The following is a 16,426-nucleotide window of genomic DNA, read 5'->3' as shown; positions in this document are numbered from 1 at the left end:
ATGTATACTCGAATAAATAACAGCATGCAAGTAAATAACATCTATACGTTAGTATCAAGTCATCAAATACATCAGTTTAACAAATAGTTAAGTCGATTATTTACAAATGTAATGTATATATGTATATATATAAAAATATATAAAGATGCCGTGAATGACGAACAGAATGACTATGGCAACAAATGAGCGCATCATTTGATGAAGGATGATACTTTCTTTGGCACAGAAAATACGGAACAGTATAGGCCTCGTTATAAAACTACTTGATAATAATTATTCCATAGTATGCTATATATATGCATGCATATGTAAATATAAAAATCTATACATCTATACTATACTTGATATACAAAGTACTTAAGGTGGCACGAGGTGTATCAAGCAGGTTGGCCCAGATGCAGACCAGTTGGTAGATGCTGAGCTATATAATATACATACGACTATCAACAGCAAACTATACTTGGGAATTGCTACTTGCCGAATAGGAAGTATCAATCTATTGGTATAACTCGATAACGCCCGTCTAGTCCGTCCATCCAAGACGATCTCTAAGTGTAACGTGTGACTTTGGGGATCTATTTAAATTCATCTGCATTAATAATGCGCAGTCTACCTTATTTGCCTCACAGCATCTCATCTTGATCCCATTTTATTTTATCAATATTAATGCTCTACATATTTTATATCAATTCTTCATTGTTGTTCTGTACTCAGCGCACCTTAGTACTTATCCATACAATTGTAGTATTCAAACAAAGAATATTTTTTAATACAATTATAGGTTGATATAACTTATCATTTATTTTGAATCAAAAAAATTGTCTCTTATTAAATTATCAAGGTACAAATAAATTTTTTCTGTACACAGAAAAAAATGTTATCTTACGGCAAGAAAATATTTTGGAAGACAAACGTTTTCGGGAACCAAGTCAAGATTTTCTTGAGCCAAGAAAATTTTTCTTAATTAAAAAAAATTCGTCTTGGTCGGGAAAGATTTTTACTTTATCTGAGAAAATTTAAGTTTCCAAAAAAATTTTCTTGACTCAAGAATATTTACCTTTAGTCGAGAATTTTTTTTTTCTGTGTGCGAGAAAATTGAAGTTTTCAAAAATATTTTCTGGAATCAAAAATATTTATCTTTGATCAAGAATTTTTTTTCTGTGCAGAAAAAGATTTCTTGGCCCAAGAAATTGTTGATATTTTTTTTATTTATTATATTTAATTTTTTATCGTAATAACTTACAGAAAAATAAAGTGAAAAAATAAACAGCCTTGAAAATAAAAAAAAAAATAAAATAAAAGTAACATTAATGTGTAAAAATGAAATGAGCCCCTGAGGGTTACGGATAACGTGCATGACTTTCTACTATCAAGTACCCAAGAGCTACAAGTAAAGAGCATCAATAGGGATAAGAGAACAATCTCTAAAATTTTTTTATTTAAACTCTACTAGTTCTCTGCATCATAATGTAATATAATATGATCCTACCGAGGGTTTAGTTTTCGCTGGTAATTTAAAAAAAAAAAAAGGCTAATCATTAAAAAGAGAATAAAAGCAAGCGATAAAAAATGTATGCAAGAAAGAAAGAGGAAAGAAGAAGAAGGCCAGGAGAAATTGCATGAGAGAATCCCAAGCGCCCCCGCACTGTCTCTATCTATCGCTTGTATAGATTCTCTCACTGCTAATATTCTAGCCAAGCAGCTTTTTCTCGTTGTTTCTCTCGTTCTTTGTTCGCAATTACGGCTCTCACAAAAGAGATTGCTTTCCTATATTCATATGTACATATCATCATATTGGATAAATTTTAATGCTCTTCATTATTTTATTCATCATAATTACAATTATTTTTATTTTTATTTATTTATACTTTCAAATCAAACGATAAATAACTACTCAATTCATCATTTAATTCAACATTATTATTTATTATCCTATATTAAATAATAAAATACCATTATCTTAGTTATTATCCATTTAAAGGTAATTATTGTTTGTTATCGTTGCGGTTAGTGTGAGATAAGTGACGGTAAATATAACGCGATTTAAATTTATAATAATATATCGATGATAAAAGGATTCCGAAATAATAAATAACGATAATAAATGAAGTAAAACAAAAGAAAATAACTATATAAAAAATATTTATGTGTACAGTTATCAGATACGGTTGATGGAACATACTGATTGCACTAAAGAATTCTACAGAGGGTTGATGGACCGAAACATTCCCACAGACAACTCTCATCTGTAGTATCCAATATATTATTTTCTTTCAAGTCTTCGTCATACCTTAACACTTCTCTAAACACTTTAATATTCTTATATATATATTTTTACACATATGTATATTATAAAGATGTATTTATGGTGTAAAAATGATCGGATCATATTCACACTTACGGATTTATGTGGATTCACACGTACCAGTTTTATAAAGAAATCGCATTTTTATTCAATTCAATTTGAAAAAATTTTTCATATTTGTACTTGCCAGTTTAATTATATCCGTGATGTAATAAATAATTGTTTAGTTAATTATTATTAAATTATAGCTTAGAAACAGAATATCGTGCGGTGATAAAAAAAATATTTTTAATCGATGAAATTATTACGTTATTTTATTATTTAATATGAAGAACAATTTTATTGACAGACGGAAATCGATATCTATTGACATTTAAAAAAAAATAAGATCAGTGCATTTGGAGCTGAACAGATTTCTTCGATTGAGAAAATGATTTTTAATGAAATTTTTTTACTAAAAATATATTTTATAAATTTTCAATAGCATACATAGAAAAACAGGATTTTTTGGCACGAAAATGAAAAAAATTTTCTTACATGGAAAAAACAGTATATTAAAAATTAATAAATAATAGTAGATAGTGAAATCTGTTATCAATAATTAGTACTATTATGTGCTTAATGCAAAGTAGTTTACTAATTTTTATAGATTCCTAAAAACTGCTATCAATTGTTGCAAAAAATAACTAAATATTATTAATTTTAGGTATAACACGTGACTTATTAGTGAAAGTTAATTTATTTATGGCATAATCTATTGAAAAGTAATGATTGGTAAAATTAAGAATTGCTATCTTAGATACTCATTTTTCCAACCGAAAATTGAAAAAATTACAAACTTTTATTTTATAAATTCGATATCACTGATCAATTATTAGCTTAAAATATCATTTGTTCATCATTATAAATTAATTTACAATATACATAATTCGAATAAGTGGTAAATAATAAAATGAAATATTAGTATACTAGATACTGATTTTTTGCTCATAAAAATACCGAAAATTTTTAACTCTTATTTTATAAATTCTATCCCATTGACTAATAATTAATATAAAATGTTATTTATTCGTTATTATAAATTAATTTATTATATACATATATCGAATAAGTGGTAAATAATAAAATGAAAAATTCGTATACTAGATCTTTATATATTAATATGTACGTTTACTAATTTTTCGGTTCCTCATTTTTTAAATTTTTCGTTTATGTTTATTCGAATAGTAATGACTGTTGATAGCAATTTATCGATTCTTTTTCATATTAATTTTAATATACGAAATTACAAATTTTGATCTTCTATGTGTATCAAATTTTAATATAAATAATAGCAATTTTGTAGTATATAATAATCCTGGTTTGATATTAGTATCGAATATACTAATTTTAAGTCGAAAATAAACTACAAACTATTCAAATTTTGAGCATAATTTTTTTCCGTGTAGGACAGGAAATCCATTTTTCCTGTGTAATTTCTTGGGAGAAAATCAAATTTTTCTAAAAGTTATTTTTAATCACAGTGTGATAAAAAAAATAGAATATAGATTTTTAAAAAAATTTGAGTTTTAAATAATAATTTATTACGGGAATACTTTATTGTAATTACATTTGAAAATAAACGATTCATTGAAAACTAGGATGTAATTATAAGGGTGGTACATATATTTCTAACAACTATAATTATGAACAGTCAGTAGAAACGAGTAGATATTGAGAGTTCAAAGAATAATTGCCGGGTAAAAAATACTGTAAATTATAACAAACTAATTGTATTATAAATTGTAATTATTAAATCGCATTAAATTGAGCAATTAAATAGTATCATTTGCTTTTACATAAAGTTCCGTCAGCAATAAAAACAGCTCTTGCGTGTAATCGTGATCTACTGTAAGTCATTTTACAGTGATTGATTAAAGAATTTTTTTACCGTAATTCTAACATTGCATTGTCATAGCCAATAATGAAAATCATATAAAATTCATTGTTATTAAATTAAAACGTTATTTTTTTACTCTAATGAATTTTGATATCAGATTCACAGAAAACTTTCACCATTCGATTTCGCATCGCTCACAAGTAAAGGTTCATTCTCATATATGTATATTTCGCGTCGGTTTAAAGAAAGGACATAATTTTTTTTCAGGAAAAAAAAATTTAAATGGCATGCGTCAAAAGCCCGCTACCTGAGCCTTCATTTTTTCTGTTTAACTAATAGGTATTTTAGATATTGCCGTGTATGTAATGGCTTCATTTATGAAAAAAAAGGAAGGGTTATTTTCCTAGAATTACAATACTCAATTTCGGTTTTAAAAAAAAACAGTTAGCTGAAGCTATTGAGCATAAATTGATTGATGAATTTAAAAAGAAGACTAAAGAATCAAACGAAATAAAGATAATAGTTCTTTTGTTTCATATTAATACATTTACCTACTCAAAGTATAGTAATAGCCTTGAATGGCCGACTTTTGGTCCATTCACCCTACAAAATTTTATTAAATTTAAATGATTGATCATTTCTTTTAAAGTTTAGTTCAATAATATCTATCGATTTTAATAGTACTGATGAATAAGAAATTGTATTGAGATTCAATACTTTGAACTCACTAATATTTTTCAATCACTGTTAAAGAAAATATTCTAAAATATTGCGTTGACTTTCACAGTTTTTTTTTTGCATAATAATATTAAGTATTCTTTATTTTACACGCAGAAAATTTTTGAGTAAAAATTACCCATAAAGTTCGGTACTGTAAGGACACCTAGCCAGTAACTAAATTTTGACCATGTTGTTAGTAGAAATTGCACTTCATCTACATGCTATCGAGTAGTATATTTTAAAATGTGCAGAGAAAAAATTTGGATATTTACTACATGTTCTCACAGTATCAAACTTTATGGGTAATTTTTACAAGAAATTTTTCTGCGTATATACCGAAAAAAAATTAATTAGAATAACTATAGCATATTAACTAATGACTAAGTGGTAATCGGCGTTTTTATTTGCTGACAAAATATCTCTGACAAAATATCCTTACACAGAAAAAAAAGTATTTTTTGGCGCTAAAAATTTTTACTCGCCCCATAATGCAAAATATTTCTTACGCCAAAAAATCTTTTTTTCTGTGCACACCGAAATATTCCCGGGATAAAATATTATTGCATTTTTTAGGAAATCCCTTTATTTTTTACATTTTTTCAACTTATACTAGTTATTTCAAGTACAAAAATTTTTGAAATAGCATTGGTCAAATTTTTTTTGAATAAATTGCACAGTGCTGTTACAAGTAGATGGGCTTATATATTTTGTAATTACACACACATACAACCTGTAATTGAAGGGCATAGTAATATTTCAAGCGTCAAAGTTTTACAAACATATGTTACAATTTTCTATACACAAAACTTGTAGAAGAAGACGAATCGCTATATATAAATATATTAGATTGTGCAAAAAAATCGACAATTTGTTTTTTTTTTTTTTCCAAAAATTATACGAATGATATTGTTTAAGCCTTGATTTTAAAAAAACAATTCAAAACAATTCAATTTTAATTTTATTTAGATATTTATTCATCATTGACTAAACCATTTTGTTTAATCAGGGAGAAGAAAAAAAATACTGTAAAAGTCTGTCCAAGTACATTTTGTCTAATGATATTTTGTCTGAGAATCAAAAGTCAAAGAATCATAGGAAATTTATAATTGAAAAATAATGAAAAAAAATTTTTTTTTTTTATTGAAAACTTTATATATTTTTATTTAATATAAGAAACATTATACAAAGATGTTTGGTGTCGATGTAAAAATCAATACTGCCTAATTAACATTACAGATGAATTATTATTATAATAATTATTTATTAAGGCAAGATAATATAAGTATTTACAATCAACTGTTAAACAATTAAAATGGCATGGATTTAAAGTAAAGTCATTTCATTATAATAATTAACAATAACTGATATAATTAAAATATAAATAATAATAATACGAAGTAATATTGATATTATAAAAATATACTTTATAATTACATTAATCAAATCGATGAAATTAATATATAATTATGAACTACGAAATCTTTAATTAGTAATACTATAATGATAAAGAAGAAATATTTCGATTATTAAATATAATTAAAATAATTTACAATATAATTGAAAAAAAGTCCATTGAAAAAGTTATATACGAATTATTTAATAATTAATAATTAATGATTAATTTAAAAAAAAATATTAACGAAAATCAAGGATCGATACCGACTTTATCTTCAAAAATTCCTTTCACTTTAAATTTAATTTTATCTTTAAAATATTTTTCTTTACTGACTGAAGTAATTCTCCTACTGTCGGTGAAATAGATCGCAAGATTTACTCGATGTTTCAATCAATGGTAACTCTCATCACTTGTAAAATATACACCAGAACACAATCATTAAACTTTAATATTAATATTTATAATAATTATAATATAAATTTATCAAAATAAGTATAGAGTGTATACAACAAGTGTGAGACCGACGAAATTCAAATAACAACGTCTTTATGTCTCGGATAAATTAATAAAATTTATCTTGATAAATTTAATAACTTTTAAACTATACAAATAGATTTATTAATTAATAACTTAAATTATTATTTAATTTATACCTGAATTTAAAAAAAAATATTATATTGCAATAATAGTTTCACACTACATAGATTGGCTCGTTCTCATGCGTCGGTATGCAGAAACCGCTATAAATTTTAAGTTCAAATCCTGAGTAAGATCTCGCCGGTATTGATCCTGGATCGGTGTGTTTTTTCGGACATTTGCTGCCCATCGAACACTGACACAGTGGAGACGCTACAACTTCTTCTAATTGTGGACTGTGTCTTTTACGTACTGTAAATAAACGACACGGTTCTTTTGCCTGACAACGTATTCTCTGTAATTAAAAGAAAAAATATTTAGTAATTATTGATAGTTTCAATAATATTATCATTTTTTTTCATGATACCAGCATTGAATCTTTAAATTTCGGTGTCTTACAGCAAGTCGAAACGAGCTAATTTCAGTCTAATGCGGAGAACTAGGATGTTACACACCTAGGAGGAAAGTAGAACATTCGAACCCGCGTGTATAATTGCCCACTGAACCCGAAGGTGAGGGCGGCAATCACGCGGATTGGGACGTCGTATTTTTCTCCATGGTGTGCATACTATTTTTCACCAGATTCGCACCTGAAAGTTTAAACTTTTGCTTCTGTTTGTGGAAAGAATGACGCAGGCGCTAATTTTCATAATTTGTTTCCTTATAAAAGGAAAGAACGACTTTCTTCCCTCTAAACAGGGCAGAAATGTAAACTTTCGGCGCAGGTATGGTGAAAAATGTTAGCAATCGCGTAAATTCCGAATGCCTTCAGTCAGCGGGCAGAAACAAACGTGTATCGTCCCTTGAAAGAAACAAATAATGTCTGCCCGCTGATTGAAGGCATTCGCAATTTAAACTCTGATACTTGTCATCTGTTTAATAGTAATTTCAGACCATTAATTTTATTTACGTAAATGACAGTTCTGACTGTGATTAATTTTTATAAAAATTAGTGTGAATAATAAATAGTATTAATAGTTTCTGCTTAATTATAAATTGCAAATGACAATTAACGCTTACGCTAATAGTTGATGACACCATTAGTCTTAAATTAACTTGTTTATGACTGGCTGCTGATACTGAAATCTCAAGTTCCAATGCAGATAATCATGAAAAATATTGTGTGTAACTCAGGATAAGCCACGATTTCAGACTGTGGGTGATGTCAGACAACTTCACCCTGGTCTAAAATCGTTTTGTTTCATCCCTTGTCCCACAGTACACTATTACTTACACTTTGCGGTGAACATGCAAATGAATATATAAAATTAGGACTTCCGTCCGAAGTTCTATGTGGCTGTCTTTTAACAAGATATGGAACACTGCCAGGTCGACAACGGCAGTTTATTTTTTGTATCGTTGTGTTTCTGGGACCACTACCTGGTGCCAATGTCCACGTTACATCTCTGAAAAAAAAATAATTTATCAGTACATGACATTCTTGACAGAGCTCAATGTTTTATTAAAAGCTCTACACTATAAAGTACAAAAGAGTGCATAGTAAGGAAGTAATTGTCGGTGTACTCTTAAAATCATGAAGTTACGAACCGTATGAAGGGAAAGTATTCGATTTGATTAATTTACATTAAATTTAAATGAAATAATTGGTACTTACTTGAAGTACCGACAAATGGGCAATCTCCTGACGGGTTCGCAGAGCTTGTACTGTCTGGTTTTATCCACTATCGTATGTCCGTCAGCAGCATGGAGACTTTTCGGACAAATATGTCCTTCCGGGCATCTACATTGTCTCTCGACCCAGGGAGTACCGTAGAGGTCAACTTTGCTGCAGACCTCATTCTTCGTACATTCTGGTAGCTCCTTCTCGCTACTCTGTAAAAAAAAAAAAAAAAAAGATTTTTAAATTACAATTTATTTAAATCCTTCTCCAATAAAAAAATAAAAAGATCATGTAATTTAAATTATCAAAGTCGTTATTAAATAAACAAAACGTGTTCAGTGCATCATTAAACCAAGATTGTAATGATAAAAATAAAATGATGTTAGTCTAGATCTGGATGAGCAGAAATTGGAACGGAAGGAGCCAGAATCAAGGATATTGATCTGTATAGTATCATCAACATCAATAACCGTATCACTGGTAGCAGCATAACATTTCTGTGCACATGAATGTTGTCTCTTTGCTCTACTACTAAAACCCGATCTCTTAGAGAAGCAAATCAGTGTCCGCCGTTAGTGAAATAATGGCTGAATAGGCTTCCTTCGAGAAATAGCGGAAGTCTGCTCGAGAATAAACCGGACGAGCCCACTCCCCACGTCACAATAGCGACATCACCATCACAACCATCACCACCATGTGCTTCCTCCTTTACTTACGAGAGATTACGAATCAAAATATCGCCTTTTGCCTTAAGTTTAAATCCCTCACGTCTTTCCCCGCGTTCTTTTACTCTCTCTCTTTACCTCGTCATCTCGACTCATGCTTGCTCATTCATTTGTTGATGTTGTTGTTATTGTTGTTGTTGTTGTTGTATATGTTTATATACATACATATATATATATATACCATATCATATACTCTTCTTAGCACTTATCCGTTCGAATGCCTTTTTACGTTTTTACCTATGAAATCCCTTGGACCTTGACGGAAGCCAGTCAACAGTTTCCTCCTCAAGACGATCCCTCTTCAAGATAGATATCTTTTTCTATTTTTATTTTTCTTTACTCTACTACTACTAACTACAACTACAACTATTTATCATCATTTTTCTCTCATTCTTTTTTTTACTTCTCATCCTTATCCTCATTCTCCTTCTTCTTCTCATTCGTATTTTTATACTTTATTATTATTTTTTCTCGAAAATTTTTTTATTGTTTATTTTCATCTTCTGATTGCGATATTTTTCGTGGCTATTTTTCCTCTGGGTATTATTTTTTTTCCTTTTTTCTATACCAAGGGAAAAAGGGGGAAGGTAAAAAGGTAAAGAAGGAAGAGGGATAAGGGATACACAGGAAGGAATTTATGAATTAACAAAAAGCTCCATGCCAAGAGATTACGAGTTTTCTACGATACCGGAAATGGATAGTTTTTTTTTTATCTATTATTATTATTTTTTTTTCTTTTACTCGACTAGACGTAGACCCAGTACCTAATCCTAAAATCTCGTCTCGATACAAGTCGAACCTCAGGAGGCCTGATAATTTATGATTATTTCAGTTAGTTTTTTTTTTCTCTTTATCTTTTTTTTACCTAAAGCAGTAATTACGACTTTAACAAGAATTTTTCTCGGATTTACAAACGACTTCCGGTTAATTTACGTCGAATTTATTTATTTATTATTTTCAGTACATTCAAAATTTAAAAATATTCTGAAATTTTTATTTTAAATTTATTCTATGGCATAATTCAATGGCTGAGTGACATTTGTATCGTCTTTATTGTATAGATTACAACCTTTAACACTTACAATAATTACAGTGTAATAACAATAAGGATTGAATACAGAGTGGGAGATAACGAATCATAAGCGCACCTAAAAGACTTTCCAATAGCTTTCACTACAGTGCAATTGACGGTTAAATACAAAAAATATTAAATAAATAAATAAAAATATGGATATAAATATACACTCGTGGTCGTGGACGCGTGTACTTTCCATTGAGAAGGTACCATTAATCCTGTCAATGCAACCAGTCAATGAAGCAATTGCGTAGGCTCACATGCTAATAATCTCTGTCACCTACAAATACTTTTATTTATTTTCATTTCACGTTACCGAAATTTTTAATTCTAATTTTTATATCTTCAATAGTAATTAAAAAAAAATTTTTTTTTAATTTAATTCCAGGTCCAATTTAAATTTTTATATTTTTAATTTTTAAACTCTGAAAATCAAACGTCAGTTATTTTTTAAATGTAAACTTATATGGATTCTAATTCATTTTATTAAAAAAAATTTTTCCAGAAAAATTAAAACTCTGGGTTTGGAAAATTTTATCAAAAATTTTAGTTTAAAATAATTATAAGATTCTATTGCTCACAAGCTTTGATTTGATGCCCAACATGCCGTAAAAAAAATTATTTTTTTTAAATAAACCCCAGCAAAAAATTTAAATCCCATGTCCAGTTTAAATTTTTATTTTTATTCCCAATCTTCGAGTTTTGAAATTTAAAAAGTTTTTTCCAGAAAAATTGAAATTTGGATTTGGAAAAATTTATCATAAATTTCAATTTAAAATAATTATAAAAATTTACTGCTTATAAGCTTTTATTTGATACTCAACATGCCGTGAAAAAAAAAAAAAAAATTTTTTAAGTAAACCCTGACAAAAAATTTTCCCTAAAATTAATTTTATTTACATCGTTTCCAATCAGTCAGTGAAATATTTGCAAAAACTAAAATTTAAAAAAAAAGTCCTCAAAGTGTTCCATTACGGGCCGCCTAAAAATCGTCATATATTCCAAGACGGTTCCTAAAATAAATAAATATATAATGCAAGTCCCAAAAGGTGACAATAAACTAACATATAATAATAGACGACCGGAAAAAAAATTCAAAGTGATCCGGAAGTTCTCACGCATCTCTCGCTTTTCTCACAACCGCATTACTGAATGAACCTGACACCTGGCACTCGTATATAGTATATAGTATATAGGAACACCCAACATAAACACAGTAGAATAATCCAGTAGCAGCACACCAGCGGTGTAATATAGCTGCTCTAAGCTCCAGTAGCCAAAGCAGTAGCAATCAAGTTCTAGATGACCGAGTACCCATGACTAAATTTAATCTCCTTAAAATTCTCCCCCTTAAAAAATTCAACAAAAAGATTTTTTTAAACCCAGACAAAAAACTTACAGTGATGTAAAAAAGTAAAACAACATCCGCTTTAACGATTTACCTTTTTTGTTAACCGACAATTTAACCGTCTCACCGTCGCGCGATAATTATGAATTATTATTAAAGTTAAAATTGCGGATATAGAAAAAGCTGCAGGCGGGGAGACACTGTTATTCGCAGTACCGTTCAAGTACTTATACTTATAATACCTACAAGTTAAAGAGGAAATGACGGTTACACAGGGATCTCCAAGTCGATCAACTTATTGCTAAAGGCTAAATAAAAGATACACGTTTATCTTTTAAATAAAAATAAATTATACGGTTTAATTAAATTTAAAAAAATTTATCATTAATTATTTTTTTTTTGCTATTAACTCTTTTGTAAAATAAACAATTACGATTTCTCGAGATCAACATTTACCTCTCGTCTTTCGCGACAGGTTATTTAAGATTGTCGCGAGTGGGCGCCAGTCTTAGCCCAAGGCTACATAATTTTTACTTTCTTGTTCATATAATCGCGACGCAACTACTTGATAACTTCTTTTTTTTTATTATTTTTATATTAAATCCATTCCTACTAATAATAAAAAGAAAACATTTACCGACATTCTACTGTACTATAAATAAAATAATCCCTCTTACGTCTGAGTATTTACAAACTGAATGTAAAAAAAAAAATTAAAAAATCAGCTCGGATAAAAGAGCTTTAATTTTATTTTTTTTATTGAAATTTAAATCAACTGAGCCAAAGCCAAATCAAAGTTGACTTTTTTGACTTGAATGGCCACTAAGAAGGTCAAGTTAATCAAAATCGTGTTTTTCATTCATTTTTGACGTTGGCTAAATTGACCTGCTTGGTATTAATTTAAGTTTTGACCCGAATTTGAAAATAAAAAAAAATTGATTTTTTCAGTTTTTGATTAGCGGTCAAAAAAAAATTTAATTTGACTTCAATTTAAGTCAACTGGAACCAAACCTAAATTAAAGTCGACTTCTTTGACTTAAATGAATACTAAGTAGGTCAAGTTATTCAAAATCAAACGTGTTTGCATTCATTTAAATCAAAAAAGTCAAATTTTGTTTGGTCTGGACTTTACTGATTCAAATTTAACTCAAAGAACTCAAACTTGAATAATTTTTTTGACTCGAGCTATTTCAAAACAATTGATTTCTCTAATTATTGCTTGCTCGGGTCAAAAAAATGACAAATTTAAATGAGAACCAAATCAAATTTTACTTTTTTTGACTTGAATGGTCATTAAGTAGACCATTAGTCAAAATCAAACATGTTTCAATCCATTTTTGACTTGCTTTTGACAAACTCGACCTCTTTAGTATCCATTGAAGTAAAAAATTTCAAATTCGACTTGAATTCCAATAAAAAAAGTCAAATTTAATTTATTTTTTTGACTTGGGCGAAGTTGATTGCTTGTAATTTCTGTTTGTTATTTGTATTGTAATTATAATGATTATCATTGTTGACAATATAAATTATATATGGTAAAAATAATGGATATTGATTATGGATAATAATTTAAAAATAGTAGGCGGAAAAATAAGTGGCTTTTAACGGCTGAATCAAGCGGTTTAAAGACTAAAAAAGGCGCGTGCGCATGCTGGCTATACCACTCGCGTTCGCCAGTCAACTCAGCCGGAAATTGGTCAACAGCATACTTGGTGATCATGCATCGCCTGCATTTTTACAACCTGCAGTTTTATTAACGCTCCATATCAGATAATATTAGCACATATTTAAATTAACATTACAAAGTAAAACAAAATTTAAACAAAACATTTCTTACCCCAATCTGATAAAGCACTCGCGGCTTCTGATGTGAATGATGCGCGTGACGATGTTTCTTGTTTTTAATATCAACTAAGTCGATTTCGATCGCAGCATCTCGAAACTCTTTGAGTTCCATCAGAAATCTGATGTCATCTATCGACAAATATTCTCCCAAATATTCCTCGCTCTCTTCACCAAATTTTAGCATGCTACCACTACTTGTTGTCAACAATTCAAAATATATGAACGCAAAAAAAAATTCAATCTTCATTTTCATTTTTTACTTTTATTTAATCAATAAAAAAAAATATTTAATCCCTTAAATTATTAAATGCGTACTGCAAAATTTAATCAGCAATCAATAAAAAAAATTGTTATCAATAAATGAATCATCAAGTCTTTGATAGTCAGCAAAATGTCCACATCACAATATTTAAAAAATAAAAATGAATCACATCACTTTAATGTCAAAGGTGTTCATATTAGTAAACACGTAATAAATAAATATAAATATTTAGCTCAGTATCGAGTTTTAATAAACAAGATATCGAATGACGAATAGAACGTGTGTTTACGGTTTGATAACAAGCACTGATTTAAAGAAACCGCTTGAGTAAGCGAGTGAGTGAGATAACTGTGTAATTATGCTGAGAGAATGTACGAAAGATTGACACTTGCTCAATAGACAATTGCATGTGATACTGTCAATATTATTAGATATATCACACACTATATTATGATTGTTGTTGTTGTTGTTGTTACGATGACTAAATAATTAGTGACTGCAAATGTTTATTGAATGATAGTTGTCTGTATTTACTTGGAGTACCTTCGGACTTGAGAGTAAAATTGTACAGGTCGTGTAGTAGGTGAACAGTACAGAGTGGAGTGCCGGGCGTAGAATGGCGCCCACGGGATACCTAAGGTATGCTGCGGTGAACTGGAGTCGTAGACTAGAGGCAAAGCATGAATGGGTGCCCCCACTTAGTTTTATATTTCTCTCAGCGAGACTATGTCCCTCAAACTAAAACTTGAGACCTACCACCACCACCAGCATCATCATCGCCGCCTGCTGCCACTACCTTGCTCTCCTCCTTTACCACCTTTACCTCCTGCACCTCCACCTCATCCTCCTGCATCCTCGTCTTTGCTCTGTAGCCGTATCTCGATCCCCTCGCCCCGGGCGAGCTCTTGCTCTTGCTCTCGATCTCGTATCTGCCCTTCTCCTCTATCCCATAACATTTTACTTATTTTATTATTTTTATCCTTAACCGAGACCAAGACCAACAACCAGAAGAACCAAATGGAATACAAGTGCTCAGTTTACTCCTCCCAGCATTAAGGATGCTGGTGCGCTCCCCGGTACCATCTCGAGTGACTCGATGCAGCATCCAGGCATATCTTCTTACTTTGTACCACTAAAATATCTCCTACTGCTTCAATAACTCCAGGTGCACCGAGTGAGAAAGATGGCCCATTAGCCGTCATCTTCAACACCCGCCAATATTTTTATCTCGCGCTTCACAGCTGCTTCATTTCAATAAACATCTTCAGTTCCACAACCTACTTACATATCCATACATTTACTCCAATTAAATTCATTTTATTACACTACATAAATAAATAAATTCATTATTTATGCTTACAAATTAATTTAAAATAAAGTAATGCCTTAACTCAACGCCATTAAAAACCACGGCTTCATTCATGAAAATTTAACTCCATTCACGTTTAATCCCCACTCTTATCGATGTTAATACACACTTCTCAACTGTCCATTCCTCTTTCCTCTTTACTCACCTCACCTTTATATATATATATATATACATTTATATACCTCCACTTCTTATCTCTTCACTTCTTTCCTCTGAACCGCTGCGGCTGTTGTCGTCTTACCACTATACGTTTTTTTTTTACTTATTTTTTTTTTACGCATAAACAACCACTGGCATCACTACAGCATCAGGCTCTACTGGTTCACCTTACTCGTATAATAATTGTACTGCTGAGGTGAACAGCAATATATATATATATTAATAATACTTGTATAAATGTATAAGGCAGCGTGTGTCTCAATGGATACAACACTATCTATTATGTAAATATATATAACTTCTACGGCAATATATATACATATATATATATATGTATATATTTACATGAAGATAATTATCAGTATGGATAATACATAAATACCAATGTAATTATTTAAATGATTAAAAAAATAAAAGTAATGTTTAATAAATAAGTAAAAAAAAAAAAAAAACTAATAAAAAATGAATGAATGAAACGAGGAGTGAATGAATAGAAATAAGATGAATGAATGAATAAATAAATAAATAAAGAATGAAGGAGCAAGCGAGCGAGAGTAAGAGAAGCTGCGGAGAAGGGGAGAGACATAGGGGCAAGGGGCAGGTGGACGCAGGTGTTTCAATAACGCCCGACCGGAAGCTCGAGAAACTGCGTTCGGAGCAGGCCAAACACGGAAACGAGACCCATTAATATCCTTATAAGTAATCTTCTTTGATCCAGTACAGTAGCGACTTAACTCAGGCTTTTTTTATTATTTTATTATTCTTTTAAATCCGATGCTTAAAAATAGATTTGACTTAAAAGTTTTTTTTTGTATAGAAGATAAATGAAATGTTTTTTTGTAGGTAAGCTGTACGCGGAATTCGGGCGCAGACATGGCCGAGTAATTGCTGCGGAAAATGCGCTTGGTTTTGGTGGACAATTTCAAGTAGAGGCGATACTGCCAGTACCTGAAAGTTTTAATTTAGCGACAGAATTACGGAAGCAAACATCAGGCTTAGCAACTCCGCAACTTGTTTTTAGTCATTGGGAGGTAAGTGGACGGTAATTATTATTAAATATAATAAATTATTAATATAATTGTTGTA

At 29.8% G+C, this 16,426-nt stretch overlaps 2 protein-coding genes across 2 annotated transcripts in view; one reads left to right on the top strand and one right to left on the bottom strand.

The window, feature by feature from the left end:
* The window catches only part of LOC103577096 (elongation factor-like GTPase 1), a 33,173-nt gene that overhangs the window by 16,452 nt on the left and 295 nt on the right, over nt 1–16,426 (top strand). The window contains exon 6 of the mRNA XM_053737253.1: nt 16,184–16,371. Coding sequence (XP_053593228.1) covers nt 16,184–16,371 — 188 coding nt within the window. The remainder of the gene's footprint in view (nt 1–16,183; nt 16,372–16,426) is intronic.
* On the bottom strand, nt 6,598–15,379 carry LOC103577069 (protein giant-lens). Its single transcript, XM_008557568.2, has 4 exons — nt 13,543–15,379; nt 8,552–8,769; nt 8,171–8,342; nt 6,598–7,231 (listed from the first exon to the last, which is right to left on the bottom strand). The coding sequence occupies exons 1-4, from the start codon at nt 13,801–13,803 to the stop codon at nt 6,992–6,994; spliced, it is 891 nt and encodes a 296-aa protein (XP_008555790.2). The 5' UTR covers nt 13,804–15,379; the 3' UTR covers nt 6,598–6,991.

The sequence above is a fragment of the Microplitis demolitor genome, chromosome 1 (genome assembly GCF_026212275.2).
Source record: "Microplitis demolitor isolate Queensland-Clemson2020A chromosome 1, iyMicDemo2.1a, whole genome shotgun sequence".
In the NCBI taxonomy this organism is placed as follows: domain Eukaryota; kingdom Metazoa; phylum Arthropoda; class Insecta; order Hymenoptera; family Braconidae; genus Microplitis; species Microplitis demolitor.
The sequence above is the reverse complement of the archived record's forward strand: the minus strand, read 5'-3'. Positions and strand labels throughout refer to the sequence as shown.

Bases quoted from the DNA above. Each gene is read 5' to 3' on its own strand.
- LOC103577069 (XM_008557568.2), bottom strand. From the start codon at position 13,803: ATGAAAATGAAGATTGAATTTTTTTTTGCGTTCATATATTTTGAATTG. The intron at 8,770-13,542 runs GTAAGAAATGTT...TTTTTTTTACAG, and splicing joins GAGTGCTTTATCAGATTGGG to AGTAGCGAGAAGGAGCTACC. The intron at 7,232-8,170 runs GTAAGTAATAGT...TTTTAATTACAG, and splicing joins TTGCATGTTCACCGCAAAGT to AGAATACGTTGTCAGGCAAA.